Genomic DNA, 16,095 nt, shown 5'->3' on the forward strand with positions numbered 1-16,095 from the left:
ATCTGGAATCTGAGGGTGCAAAAAAATCAAAATATAAGTTGTCCAAATGAAGTTCTTAGCGATACATATTACTAATCAAAAATTAAGTTTTGATATATTTACGGTAGGAAATTTACAAAATATCTTCATGGAACATGCTCTTTACTTAATATCCTAATGATTTTTGGCATCAAATAAAAAATGATCATTTTGACCCATACAATGTATTTTCCCATATGTGTATGTGTTGTATGGCACAGTAAATGTGTTTTGTTTTGTTTTGACCTTTGACTCAAACTGTGAGAACTGTACCAAACTGTACCAGCAGGTGATGGAGATAAATATAGCAGCACTTTTTGAACTCTATTTATATGTGCTCTTAAAATGAAGTGACCTGGAGTGGACTGTAATGTATTTTATTGTGTTACAGCACTCTCTGCTGCTCAGTCTAGGGAATTCATTTTTATTTCCAGGACAAGAGAAAAGGGCTGCTCTACTAGGAATGAGCACTGTGTTTCTGTTTTGTTTTTGTTTGTTGTTTTGTACATGGTAATGCCATGGGTTTTAAAATAGGTACCATGGTAATACCATTGTTTTGTACATGCAGATAGTAGTGCTATAGTATTCTTTGAAGTGCCTAACCGTAGTATTTAAATACCATACCATGCAATATGAATATTAAATAAATAAAACCATAAGTACCATGGCAATACAATCCGCAGCCATTACTGTACCATGGTATCTCCACAACATTGCTGTGTGGAGATCAAACCAGCAGATGGTGCTGTGACATTATATCATCAACCAAGAGCGTTCTGAGAATACATTATCTGGCTAAAAAAATTCCCAAAATAGGTAACAAAATAAGTCATTCATTTTGCTTTTACATACAGTTGAAGTCAAAAGCGTACATACACCTTGCAGAATCTGCAAAATGTTAATTATTTGACCGAAATAATATAAATCATACAAAATGCATGTTATTTTTTTATTTAGTACTGACCTGAATAAGATATTTCACATAAAAGGTCTTTACATATAGTCCACCAGAGAAATATAATAGTTGAATTTATAAAAATGACCCCGTTCAAAAGTTTACATACGCTTGATTCTTAATACTGTGTTGTTACCTGAATGATCCACAGCTGTTTTTTTATTTTTTAGTGATAGTTGTTCACGAGTCCCTTGTTTGTCCTGAACAGTTAAACAAATTCTTTCGTTTTTTGGGACTTATAACTGAGGGACTCATATGCAACTATTACATAAGGTTCAAACACTCAGTGATGCTTCATAAGGAATTTGAGGATCAGGGTAAATTTATCTTATTTTATCTTCTGGTAAACATTTAAGTATCTTCTGTAGCTTCTGAAGGCCAGTACTAAATAAAAAATATGATATTTAGGCAAAATAAGAAAAAACACATTCATTCTGTTCAAAAGTTTACACCCCCGGTTTAATGCATCCTTCTGGAGAATAAGCGAGCATTTGAACCTTCTGTAATAGTTGCTTATGAGTCCCTCAGTTGTCCTCAGTGTGAAAAGATAGATCTCAAAATCATATAGTCATTGCTGGAAGGGGTTCAAAAATACACAAAAGTGCTAAAAAAAAAACAAAGAATTTGTGGGACCTGAAGGATTTTTTTTCTGAAGAACAGTGGGCAGTTTAACTGTTCAGGACAAACAAGGGACACACAACTATTAAAGATAAAAATAATAATAATAAAAAAACAGCTGTGGATCAATCATGTTTCAATATTAAGAATCAAGTGTATGTAAACTTTTAAACGGGGTCATTTTCATAAATTCAACTATTATTTTTTATTGTGCAATATCTCATTCAGGTTAGTACTAAATATAAAATTACATGCATTTTGTATGATCCCTCTTATTTTGGTAAGATAATTAACATTTTGCAGATTCTGCAAGGTGTATGTAAACTTTTGACTTCAACTGTATTTTGCTAAAGCATGGCAAAATTTCATATTTGAATTTCAGTCAACCATTTTAAATAAACCATGTGCCCATTTTATTATCTACTAGGCAAAAAGCAGACAGATCGCTTAAAAAATAATTCACAACTGTTCATGGCAGGGTGAGTTTATGGGTTGAATTATCTATATGATGAAAGTAAATTAGATTGTACAATGGGAATTCATTTACATGCAAAATATGGTTTGAAATAGGCTTAAATCTCTCTCACGCTCAGGTCTGTCTCAGTATAAATGACAGGATTGTGTCTCTGACTGCCACATGGCCATCACCATATGTTACCGGCCCATCCTATCAGCCAGACTCGCTGTAGCGTGCAAAGCCTGCTTTCTCTGGAGCACCTGTATCCTCCTCATGCTCTGCTGTCACAAGCAGCTCAATGTCTCTCACAACTGATAAATTACACACAGTCTGTGTGTGATCAAAACCATGCAGCATACACTGAGCAGATTACTGGGTCAATGTATTGATGTGACCTTCAGAGAAATCAATAATAGCCTCGCTGAATTACTTGAAACATGCTCTGTAAAGAAACTATTATTATTATTATTATTATTATTTACACAGACATAAAATTTATTACAATTCTATATATGAGAAAAATGCATGTGACAACCTGGGTTAAATTTGGCTTAAATTCTACACTGTTTAAAATATTTCTTTCATCTTTTTTTCTATAATAATAATGATAATAATAAAATTAATAATATTGAATTAAGGAATTATTATTATTATTATTATTATTATTATTATTATTATTATTATTATTATTATTATTTACACACACACATATATAAAAAACAGTAAAAATTGTTTAAAAAACAAATAAACAAACTGTAAATATATATATTTAGGCATGTGACAACCTACCCCAACCTGACATATGGTTACATTTAGGTTAAAATCTACACTGTAAAAAAATATATTTTTTTTGATATTGCAATTTAAACAAATATTACTGGAGTTTGTTTTACAGAGAAAAAAAATATATTATTATTATTTACACACACACATTTACATATAAAACTGTAAAAAAAAAAAGAAGTAAAAATTGTAAAAAAAAAATAAAAATAAATAAATAAATAAATTTAAAAAACTGTACACAAACTATAAAACAAACTTAAAAAAGATCTTGTTGGTATAGAGCAGAGATGCTGAGTAATGGTGCAAAAAAATGGTACAAAAAATGTAAAAATATATTTTCAGAAATTAAAGAAAGAAATTAAAAATAAAAAAAAATTAAATTAAAAAATGTAAAATTATATTTAAAAAAAATGTGCACAAACTGTAAAACAGAAAAATAAAAATGTATCTTGTTGGTATATAGATGCTAGGTGATGGTGCAAAAAAATAAAAAAACAAAAAATGTAAAAATATATTTTAAGAAATTAAAGGTTTAGGTTCAAATGTACACTGTAAAAACAATATATATTTTTCGATTTAGCAATTTAAACAGATATTACTGGAGTATGCTTTACAAAAGCTACTAGTTTTTCTGCTTCAAAATTGTACATTTAATTTACTTGCGTTCTAATTAAAGTATTTGTCAAATTTTGTCAAAACACACAGAAGAGATGATTCTTACTTTGAACAAGATCTTTCACAGAATTTTACTATAATTCATTTCATAAATCCATAGAATCTCTGTCATAAATATAATTTTTTGTCAAACCACAACCCCACTGAGTCCAATTTCTTGTGTGATTCACTTCGGTCAGTGTTTTCTCCACATATAATGGCTCTGTCATCACACTATCAGACGCAAACCCTAGATCTGTGCCAGAGTGCAGGGACAGTAAAGAAGTCTACAGTCCTAAAGCGCCCCTGGGTACAGAAGCGTGAAAGGGGGGAAGGGGACGTGAATACGTGAGAGTGAGAGATTTGAAGACCAAGAGAGAGAGAGGACAGAGTGATTGAAGAAGACAGGCAGAGAAAAAGTGGGAAAACAGAGCGGGTGGCCCATGTCGGGCTCTCCGTGGACAGCTTGGCATCCCCGCGGGGGAAGACTGCTGCAGCCTGCCTGCGATCAGTCGTGGCAGCTGCTCGGCCAAATGGGATTGTCCTGCAGATTAAGGGTCTGTGTTGGGGCAGAGAAGAAGGGAGGGGCCCGGAAGGGAGGGGAGGGGCTCCGGCTGTGTAAAAAACCTGCCGGTAACTCTAGTGGGGCTTGTTAGGGCTCTGGCAGAGCACGCTTGTTGAGACAGACTCAAGAGATCTAAACCCCTGTTCTCTCCCAGTCTCTATTAAAATATTCATCATTGGAGTAGAGTTATTCCAGTCATGCCAGACAGAAAACCCTGGAGACTGACTGCCAACATGAAGAGCTATGCTTTTTATACCGTAATTGGCTGACCGAAAAATAGATCCTGTTGGTATAGAGCGGAGAGACGCCGCGTGATGGTGCAGCCATTGTAGATAATTACTACAGGCCACAATTAAATGATTACACATAATTACTATTATGGCGCAAATTTGGACATCATTCAGACAGGAAAGAAAAAAAATCTGACCTATAAGCCTAGTTTACGCTCTTATCTCAGCTCAAGGCTATTTTTCACTATTATTTTTTATTTCTTTTTTCCAGCGGCGCAGATTTGTAATGGTCACTGTGGACCAATTACAAGTCTAGATGACAATAAAAAAGAGACAAGAGCAGTTTCCAGGTCTGCACTAAATGAGTCACTTGGATGGTTGTATCTCCTTGTAGTTTAAAAAAAACAGTGCATCAAATAGTCTCGACTAATCCTTAATGTGATTAGCGAAATCATATTACTCTACATATACTGTAGTAAATCAGTTCTTCACCTAAAACAGGTAATTTCAGCGCTCATTCTTGTATGGGCGATTAACCTTCATGTTAGGCGTGCTTGAACTACATTAGAGCAGCTATGGTTTAAATTATGACGTTTAGGATTTTTAATGATCCAATTATACAGACAGCTGTTGTGCTGCATAGCAATGTTTTGTTCCATAAGCAGTTTCCTAGCAACCGGTATGATGGTAAAGGATTGAACGGCTATGCTTTTCTTCCTTTCAGTCGTAACAACTGTGAATGGCTGTGGGGGTTTTTGTATTCTTATTCTGGGATTTATAGTATTACATTCCCTTGGAAATGAGTGGAAATGTGGGCTTGGGTTACTGGGGTGCAAACACATCATATTTGCACACGTCTTTTGAGATCAGCACACATGCTTGTGTTTGCTCTTTTCTTTTCTTTCTTTTCTTTTACTTTCGTTTTTGCTCTTCCATTTATCTTCCAGTTTAAACATAATATGTGACCCTGGACCACAAAACCAGTCATAAGGTCAAATTTTTTGAAATTGAGATGTATACGTCTTCTAAAAGTTGAATAAAGAAGCTTTCCATTGATGTATGGTTTGTTACGATAGGACATTTGGAAAATCTGGAATCTGAGGGTGCAAAAAAATCTAATTATTGAAAAAATCGCCTAAAAATTGTCCAAATGAAGTTCTTAGCATGCATATTACACGGGAGGATCTTTTCGATGATCTCAAGGCAGCTGGGACCATAGTCACCAAGAAAACAATTGGTAACACACTACGCCATGAAGGACTGAAATCCTGCAGCACCCGCAAGGACCAAAATCAAGCTTTTTGCCATCAGCTCAACTCGCTGTGTTTGGAGGAGGAGGAATGCTGCCTATAACCCCAAGAACACCATCCCCACTGTCAGTCATGGAGGTGGAAACATGCTTTGGGGGTGTTTTTTGCTAAGGGGACAGAACAACTGCACCGCATCAAAGGGACAATGGACGGAGCCATGTACCATCAAATCTTGGGTGAGAACAATTGAAAATGGGTTGTGGATAGATATTCCAGCATGACAATGACGCAAAACACACAGCCAAGGCAACAAAGGAGTGTCTCAAGAAGAAGCACATTAAGGTCTTGGAATGGCCTAGCCAGACTCCAGACCTTAACCCCCATAGAAAATCTGTGGAGGGAGCTGAAGGTTCGAGTTGCCAAACATCAGCCTCGAAACCTTAATGACTCGGAGAGGATCTGCAAAGAGAAGTGGGACAAAATCCCTCCTGAGATTTGGCAAACCTGGTGACCAACTACAAGAAACATCTGACCTCTGTGATTCCCAAAAAGGGTTTTGCCATCAAGTACTAAGTCATGTTTTGCAAAGGCGTCAAATATTTATTTCATTCATTAAAATGCAAATCAATTTATAACTTTTTCGAAATGCGTTTTTCTAGTTTTTTTTGTTGTTGTTATGTCTCTTACTGTTCAATTAAACCTACCATTAAAAGTATAGACTGATCATTTCCTTGTCAGTGGGCAAACGTACAAAATCAGAAGGGGATCAAATCATTTTTCCCTCACTGTATAAATGATTTTAAATGATAGAAATATTAAGCAACACAACTATTTTCAACATTGAATATAATTAGAAATATTTCTTAAGCTGTAAATCCGCACCTTATAATGATTTCTGAAGGATGTGAAGACACTGAAGACTGCATGCAAGAATTGACATGTTTGAATGAATCAGTTGAATCAATGAGTCACCGATTCACTCATTTGTCGCCACCTCAGAGTTCCTCTGAAACCCTCCACCCCCCCAGCTCCACCTGTATAGATCTGCTACGGGTTATTATATTTGCTACTTGTGCAGCAGCAGTATGTCTTAAATACTCACAGCACCGTATCTGCATATGTACTGGCAGTAGCAAGTTCCTGTACTTGCTTTGCAGCAATAGTCTACAAGAATAGCAATAATCGTAATTTAGCAGCATAGCAGATCTATTCCGCCAAGACCAAATACATTAACATTGTCCATTACCAATCCATTACCATGCTAAAATCTTCCAAGAGGCATGATAGAAATGCTCTACCCAGCAAGCAAGTCTTTGTGTCAGTGTGTTACACGCAGTGATGGAGTGAGAAACATGTAAACTGGCCAGAGAAAGATGCTTGCCTCTGGGCTGGCTTTAAAACGTTCAGCCCAAAGTATGCATCCATCTGGTTGTCTCTCCCAACCCCCCTCTTTTTCTCTTGCACTGTCTCTTTCACTCTTTTTACAATCACTTCCAATGATGATCTTATTTTCTTTGTTTATAACATGTGTCACCTCTGTTTATGCTGATAAATGTTACAGCTGGTTTATACTTATTATACTGTATGTTCATGAATACAGGTAGCACATATTAGATATAAAGGTCATGTTGAGTCAGCTACTCTTATATGGATCTCAGTCAGTAGCGGTTAGTCCAGACTTTTAACAGGTGGATCCATTAAATCTCTAAAACTACAGCTGAAATGAACTTGTTTCATGAGCTCTACACAGTTATTGAACTGAACTGAATCAACATTGAATCTGCATTGTATAAAGCTATATAAAAATAAATGTGACTTGACTTTTTATTTTTATTTTTTTTATTTTTTTTTTATTAACTGAAAATGCCATTTGATTTATTGCTACTTATTGATTTTGATACTCTAATCACAGTCCACAACTAATCTTAAATCATTTCTGCAGGACGTACGATTGAGGTTCAAGGATCAATAGCGATGTATTGATTAACCATTGTGAAATTACCATGACTGTTCTCTGTTACGAATTCAGTGATTGGTCTGTAGCGCTGCAGGCATTCAAGGACCGGCGTCCTCAGGCCAACACAATTACTGCACATCAGTGCAAGCAATTGGCCATGAAGATATCACAGCATTGTAATTATCTTCATGTTTTGTGTTGTAGCCTTGATGCACACCATTGCATGGACTAAGCTGCAAGAGAAAGCCCCAGGCCTTGAGTGCTTTAAATAGCTGTTCATACATCTCTGTGAGACCAAAGGTCTTCCACAGGCACAAAAAGAAGTTCATTTCTGAGAGAACATATTGATCTTACCATATTTGATACTGCAGACATGCGATTCAAGAAGCAAAGACCAAAACTGACATCATTCACATTTAAAAATGCAGGGTGGAAGAGATTCTCAGGTGGCCTTGAAGAGACATGTACAGGCAGGCAATACTACAGCTTTTCTTAAAGTGATATTCACCCAAAAAGGTGATTTTTTTTATTATTTACTCACTGTTATGTTATTTTAAAAGCCATCCAAGTGCCAGCGCTGCCATTTATAACGTCAATGTCAAAGACTTCCGATGTCATCTCCATCCAGTTGTTTTATACTATAATATTTAATACTAAAACAACACTGATATAGACTACAATTCTTTTGTCCTTTTTGACAGATATGGTCACTATGATTTTGTATAGTATAGGGTGTGTAAATAATAACAATAAAATTTTTTTTTTTTTTTTTGGTGCCACTATTTCTTTAAGTCGGTGGTACAGAGATATGGAAAGTCAGAACGGCAAGACTTTAATTAAAGCACCACCATTGATCTTTAAGCAGACTGCTGATGCTGTTGGCAATGTGCAGCTCTCACTCTAATTATACTGTAACAGTCTGTCCCACTCGACTGTCTCCCTCTTTTTTTATTAATGCATCTCTGTCTTTCCCCCCATATCTCTCGCCCCCTCGGTCCCTCTGACTGACAGATAGCTGCTCTCCCTGTTGATCTTTAAAAGATGCCAACTGGAATTTGTCATCGTCCTGGTCCTCCCTCTCCCCTGACAGAAAATCATTGATTTTTGTCGCCCTGTTGGAATAATGATAAGGATTGTTGTCAGGGGAGAGGAACGGCATGCAGGTTTGGGGCTTAGATGCTTCAGATACGTTCAGTGGGGTGGAAAGGTTTGAAAATCACATGAAAACAGGTGCAATGCAATATGCCTGATTACAGCTCGCCCAGACATGCTGCACACATGCATTCTAATGGAAACGAATGGGTGATTAAGTGGAAAATGGCATGTAATGATGGACTATACTTATGAAATTGTCTGAAAGGGCCGATAGACCGATTTTATCTGCAAATTGGCTTTTGGGAATTAAATGTCTGATGCATTTAGGATCCTTGGCACGTTTATTATGCCTCTGTTTTGGTTTTGAATTTTAAACCAGATTTGTTTTAAAGTGGTATCAGGTAGATTACAGTGGAAAATATGCTTAAAGTCAGAATCAGAGTAGCAGGGGAATGTCCCTGCAGAGTTTCATATTAAAATCAGCATGTAAATCAAATCTATCCAAAATGAACGCGCCAGCGGCTAGACTCTAATCGAATTAATCATCGTCTGGTCTGCACACTTAAGGAGAATGAGACCCTAAAGGGATCTGACTAGAATCCAGTGTGACAGATTTGCGAATCCTCTGTGCACGTATCACTTATCCAAATCAAGAGGCTTGTTTTCAGATTTCAAACTGAACTAGATTTGCATTTCCTCAAGGAAATATCAGTGATTCAAGCCAAGGATAGTGTTAAAAGTAACTGCTGAAAGGAAGAAAGCAAGGGAGAAAGTGACTAATAGTAAAATGCTGTCAATATTTCCTTTAACATCAAAATGTTAACTTGCAAACTGGATTTCTGTTCATCTATTCATCCCCTTATTTTTTACATATTTTGTTATGTTGAAGCCTTAAGTTAAACTGCTTTAAATTACTTTTTTCACATCAGTTTACACTCCATAAACCATAATGACAAAGCACAAAATATTTTTGTAACAACTTTGCAAATTTATTAGAAATAAAAAACTGAACTGATTCCATTGCATAAGTATTCATACACTTGGAATTTACCTTAGGAACATTCATATTGCTTGTAGATGTTACTACACTTTGAGTGGAGTTAACCTGTGGGAAATGAATTTGAATCAGTATGATTTGTAAAGTCTGAAAACGCATATCAGAGCAAAAAACAAGCCCTCAGGTCAAAATAACTGCCTGTAGAGCTCAGAGAGAGGATTGCGTCAAGGCACAGATCTGGGGAAGGAGGTTCACAGAAGCATGTAGCCTTCGTTATCCATAATGGAAGAGGTTTGGAACAACTAGGACTCTTCCTAGAGCTGGCTTCCTGGCTAAACTGAGCAATTGATGGAAAAGGGCCTTGGTTAGACTGGTGACCAAGAAGCTGATGGTCACTCTAGTTGAGCTCCATGATCATATATGCACATGGGAGAAACTTACAAAAGGACAAACATCACTGCAACACTCCACCGATCTGGTCTTTATGGCGATGTAGTCAAACTCAATCCTCTCCGCAGTGAACACACATAGAATGTGCAACAAAGCACCTAAATAACTCAAAGATGGTGAGAAACAAAATTCTGATGAACCTCAATTCCAAGCATCAAGTTTGGAGGAAACCAGGCACTGCTCATCACCTTCACTGTACCATCCCAACAGTAAAGTGTACTGGTAGCAGCCTCATGCTGTGGGGCTGTTTTTCAGTGGCATGGGCTGAGGGACTCATCAGAGTAGAAGAAAAGCTCAACAAAGTAAAATATTGAGATAGCCTTAATGAACCAGAGCATCAGAACCTCAGACTGAGCAGAAGATTCACCTTCTAAAAGGATAATGACCCTCAGCGCACAGCAAGAGTGGCTTATAGACAACTCTGTGAATGTCTTTGAGTGGCCCAGCCGCAGCCTGGGCTTGAACTCAATCAAACATTTAGGAAGAAATCTAAAAATATCTGCCAGCCCCCATCCAAACTGACAGAGCTTGAGAGGTGAAGAGGTGAGAAGAATGTCAGATAATTGTTAAATGCAGATGTGCAAAACTTGTCACATTATACCCAAAAAGACTTAAGGCTGTAAAGGTGCTTCAACTAAGTACTGAGTTTAGGGTATGGATACTTATGCAGTGTACTTATTTCAATGTTTTATTTTTAATAATTTTGTACAGTTGTCACAAATCTGTTTAGTGCTTTGTCATTATGGTGTATGGAGTGTAGATTAGTGTGAAAGAGCTATTTTAAGCTGTACAAAACACATTGTTTAACATAAGGCTGCAACATAACTAAACGTGAAAAAAATGAAGGGGTATGAATACTTCCACAAGGCACTGTAAGAAAATATAGTAGTCATTTTAGAGAGAGACAAACTCTTCTGGTTCATCTCTCAGCATCATTAACTAACAGTAATTAAAGTTGTTTAAACAATGCCACTGAAGTCGCAAATTTGGTGATTGTTGCTGCTGAAAATGGTCAATTATCGTCATGTTTTGGGCTGTACTAATCGGTCGGAACAGGAAAAACACTTGGAGTATTATTGACTGCCAAAAGTTAACAAATCAAGGAGAAGAGTGAAAATAAAAGTAATAAAAAGGTGTTGTTTGTGGTTGGCCAAACTGAACCAGGATTTCCAGGGCAAAAATCCTGACAACATTTGTGTTTGTTCTTTTTCATTTCCGGTCAGGTAGCTTAAATATTAGTATAAAATCTTAATTGATACTGCTCATATGTATCTTTACCACCTGTTAATTTTAGTTTGTCAAAATAATGCGCCATTTCCTGCTTACTAACTCCTTCTCTACATGATTTATCATCTTTCACACGTTTTGTCCGTGGTTTAAACAGCAAATATTAGCAGAACAGCATATTTAGTAGTATGTTAACCATGCAATCAATGCTGTTGTTTACAATCGAGCATGGCCAATATGGCCATGTATACAGGTAACTGACCAAATCGTAACATAAGTGCAATAAGAAGAATAAAAACGTGCAGTAAACGGTAAACGTGTTTGCACTACAAACCAGTGTGCTCATAATTATTACATCACATTAAAATAATATGGTAAGGTACACCAATTTGCAATATAAAGCAGAAAAATGAGCTGTTCTGTACAGCTAAAAATAACTGGGCATGAATGAGACCGGAAGCCAGAATCATAAAATTTACAAATGGCCGTGCCTGCTCTAACGTGAAGAAAAAGGTGGATAATAAAATGACAAATCTTGGCAGGACTTACGTTTGTCAATGTACTGCCTGATAGGGTACCAACGGCGCATGCGCTCTCTGTTCACGCGCGTCAATCCTCATACGTCTTGCGGCTGTAAATGAAATGTTGTTTGTAAAACCTGGTAAAACGAACATATTTTGTGTAAAATAATATATATTAAAATCCCCAAGTCTGTTTTGATTTTTCCTTATTGGCCCCTCTGCAGTCAGTCAACTATACGTACATACGTAGGCTATACATCTCAATAGAAGACAAACGGGGAACTTCATTCATGGTACATGGTTTCAATGGCTGTAAAAATACAACCAAAGACATTTAATACAAATTTCGTAAAATGAGTAGCAGTTATCGTGTTTACGTCATTTGTTCGCTGTCATTCGTATTGACACGTGCTGTGATTTCAGCACTGGACAGCGCCTGTGTGAATGGGAGGAGCTCAGGCAGAACTTCTAACGACAGAACCCTATGAAACTACGAAACAGACTGTATGTCCTCAGCAGCAAACCAAGATCTCGACAGAGAGTGAGAGAGAGAGAGAGAGAGAGAGAGAGGTGGACGGATCGAGCACTTGACGCATAACCCCGCCTCCTCGGCTCAGAAGGTGGAAATCCTGCTCTGGTTTACCACATTCAGCGCACCTCGTTTACCAGGGTACTAGGTTTACGCATTAGTCATCCATTCAGCCTTTAAAGATTTCAAGAAGGTGATCTTCTAAACGGATTCACGAGTACACCTGTTTTAAGAAGTGCTTCTTCACATGCGCTAAGTATGAACTGCTGAGGGATTTTTCTCGCCAGTCTTGCTCCAGCTGTATCACCCCGGGCATCAGATCATCCGTCACGTTCATGAGAGGGGCGACAGACACCGCGATGGACCCGCAAACCGCATGCTGATGTTCAGGGTCCACCATGGATTCCTGCGTGTCTACTTTAACATTCCCATATAACGGAATCATAAATGGAGGAGGAGAGTGACAGCCGCAAAATTAACAACAGCTTCCTTCGGGACCACAACTATGCAACCGAAGGTATTTGGAAAATCGAATTGAATTCGATTCTCACTTATATTAATGACGGTGGGGGTGGGTGAGGGGGGTTCTCTCCTCCTGTATGTGAATGTGCATTGGGCGTTAGTGCTGTTGGTGCATTGATGATTTTCAGACTTGGTGATCTGAAGTCTCACATTCATGCAGTGTGCACTGGATCATTGGCTTTATGTGAGGTGCATTGTGCTTTAGATAGCATGATTTTGCAAGACATTTTGAAAAAAGATGATTGTCCTGTTTTTATAGGCTTAGGACTATATATAGACCTTGCATTAATCTGAGCTCTGGTTTTAGGTGTTACTATGGGGCAGTGGACATTGAGGTGTGACGTGTACAATGAGTCAGATATGACTGGCATAAGGCAGACATTTTTTTGTGAGTGATTATTAAAAGGCAATTCAACACACTACAGTTGGAAAATTTCAGCATTAAATAAACAAATACATGAATACTCCTAAATCATAATAAAAAATGTAATGTAAAAAATTACATACACTAGAAAATGATCAATAAGTAATCAAAATAATTATTAACCAATATACATTACCAGTTAAAGGGTTTTAAATGTTTTTTAAATAGTCTCTTCTGCTCACCAAGCCTGCATTTATTTGATCCAAAGTGCAGCAAAAACAATAAAATATTTTTATTATTTAAAATTACTGTTTTCTATTTGAAAATATTTTCACATTCAATTTATTCCTGTGATCAGAGCTACATTTTCCGCATCATTACTCCAGTCTTCAGTGTCACATGATCCTACAGAAATCATTCTAATCTTCTGATTTGCTGTTCAGAAACTTATGATTATAAATATTTAAAACAGTTGAGTACGTGTTTTCTGGATTCTTTAATGAATAGAAAGATCCAAAGATCAGAATTTATCTAAAATAAAAAGCTTTTGTAACATTATACACTATACTATTCAAAAGCATGAAGTCAGTATAATTTGTTGGGGGAAAATAAATTATAGAAATTAATGCTTTAATTTAGCAAGGATGCTTTAAATTGATCAAAAGTGATGATAAAGACATTTATAATGTTACAAAGGTTTCTGTTTCAGATATACACTGAAACTTTCAATTAATCAAAGAACCCTGAAAAAAATTCAACACAATAATAATAATAATAATAATAAATGTTTTTTGAGCAGCAAATCAGAATATTAGAATGATTTCTGAATTATCAAGTGACTGGAGTGATGATGCTAAAAATTCAGCTTTGAAATCACAGGAATAAATTACTTTTTAAAATATATTCAAATAGAAAACGGGTTATTTTAAAGAGTAAAAATAATTCAAAATGTTACTATTTTTGCTGTACTTTGGATCAAATAAATGCAGATGAGAAGAAGAGACAGAAGAGACGTTTTTAAACATTTTTTTAAAAATCTTACTGTTTAAAAACTTTTAACTGGGAGTGTATATATATATATATATATATATATATATATATATATATATATATATATATATATATATATATATATATAAAGTCTAATCTTAGGATTCTGGCAATTCACCATAAAGCAATTCCTCAATTTCTTGAGGAAGGAAATTATTGATTATTGTTAGGTTCCCAGCTAATAATGCAAACCTGTACTTTATTAGGAATGCAATTATACTGGGAGGTTGTGGTATGAAAAGTGAGGGTGTGTCTAAGAATAGCTTTATAATATATAATATCATCTACAGTAACACTTAAAAATCAATGAAAGAAGCAATAGACTGAGTTGACTAGCAACACTTAAGAAGATTGCTTTCACACCACACTGGAAGTTATACATACTCAAAAGTTTCCATACAGAAATTTGTACATGCAATGACTCCATTTTCAGTCTATTTTCAAACCACATTTAAAATGCCGGAGTAGTTACCCATTTTATGCAAACACACTCCAGCGCAGGTTTCAGGTGAGCAATCTCTTGTCATGTTTGGAGAGTATATCTACAGTAGAGAAGCAAGCTCTGGGTGTGGCAGCAGTGGGTATCTTTCTGGGTGGTGATTAATGGCTGTGGGAGGTTTTGCAAAACAGATCTAATGAGCAGAATAAATCTGTAGCTGTTGGACTCAAATGCCCCTGGTCTCCTTGGTTTATGACCTGTCTTATGCCAACCCGGCTTCTCTGTAAATCACAGTAGCAGTGAAGCATTTCCTCACACACACACACACACACACACACATACAGACACAGCATAAGCTGCAGAGCATCTTTCATTGGCAAATTTGGCCCTCGATGTCTCTCTGTGCGGCTCAAAAAGAGTGTGGCCGAGTGCGTTCTGCTTGCATTTATACCTGCAATCATAAGCAGTTTAAGTTAGTTATAAACAATTTGGCATTTGTCTTACACAGTATGTATGAATTAGGTTTTAAAATGCTGTCTCAAAGCATTCATTAAAGACACTATCAGTCAATGAAGATCTGTTCTCTTTGCAGCATAGTGACATGTGGTTCCACTCAACATTTCCAGCTGTTTTCAGTGCTGTTCTCAGATGTGTTACTGTTGTTTGAGAAAAGAGCTATTTGATGAATGTAATATCTGTTCTAATTACACAAACTCACAGTTGTCGCTTTAGAGCTGCATGATTATGGATACAAGCCAGGATATAACCAAATTTTCAAGACTGGGAGAGACTAAAGTTACTTGCAGTTGAAAAACTCTGCATTCTGAGTAAATGAAAGGATGCATGTCACATAATGACTGCGTTCACCTGCACATGAATAATAAGTAAAATTTGGTACGTTTTTGGTCATATGGACCCTTTTCACAAGACTGTGATGATGCGATTCAACGGTCATCGGCATCATAAATCATCGAAAGTTTTGTTATATTTAGATTTTTTTTTTAAATGTATGTGCATTTATAACACTATACCTATATTATATCACCTTTCCATCAAATTACAAAAAAAACTTTAGTTTCTAATGCAGCATCTATGGGAGGGACAGTAGATTTGAGATTGTTCTCTCATCTGAATGCCATTATCAGCCTCTATTTTTTTTTTTTTTTTTTTTAATTGTGAAAACACTATCGTGGAGATTTCCTTTTGCTATTTGAGCAAGTGGGAATGCAAAAATATATATTTGTGGTAGCCTCCCTATCACTGTTCTCAAAGTTAACCCAACTATGATGACATCCACTGCTAAGAAACCCAGAAAAGTGAAAAAGGTCCATTCTGATTAGATATACGTGGGAATATTCCAGTAGCTAAAGAGCATGAGATAGTGATTTAGAGAAAAAAAGAATTCGTCATTTAA

At 36.3% G+C, this 16,095-nt stretch overlaps 2 protein-coding genes across 2 annotated transcripts in view; one reads left to right on the top strand and one right to left on the bottom strand.

The window, feature by feature from the left end:
- Nucleotides 1-16,095, bottom strand: part of igfbp7 (insulin-like growth factor binding protein 7) — a 380,063-nt gene that overhangs the window by 192,658 nt on the left and 171,310 nt on the right. The window lies entirely within an intron of this gene.
- The window catches only part of LOC141288281 (serine/threonine-protein phosphatase 2A 55 kDa regulatory subunit B beta isoform-like), a 40,907-nt gene continuing 37,142 nt past the window's right edge, over nucleotides 12,331-16,095 (top strand). Inside the window, exon 1 of the mRNA XM_073820397.1 lies at nucleotides 12,331-12,823. Coding sequence (XP_073676498.1) covers nucleotides 12,754-12,823 — 70 coding nt within the window. The 5' untranslated portion in view covers nucleotides 12,331-12,753. The remainder of the gene's footprint in view (nucleotides 12,824-16,095) is intronic.

Source organism: Garra rufa, chromosome 16 (genome assembly GCF_049309525.1).
Source record: "Garra rufa chromosome 16, GarRuf1.0, whole genome shotgun sequence".
NCBI classification, from domain to species: Eukaryota; Metazoa; Chordata; class Actinopteri; order Cypriniformes; family Cyprinidae; genus Garra; species Garra rufa.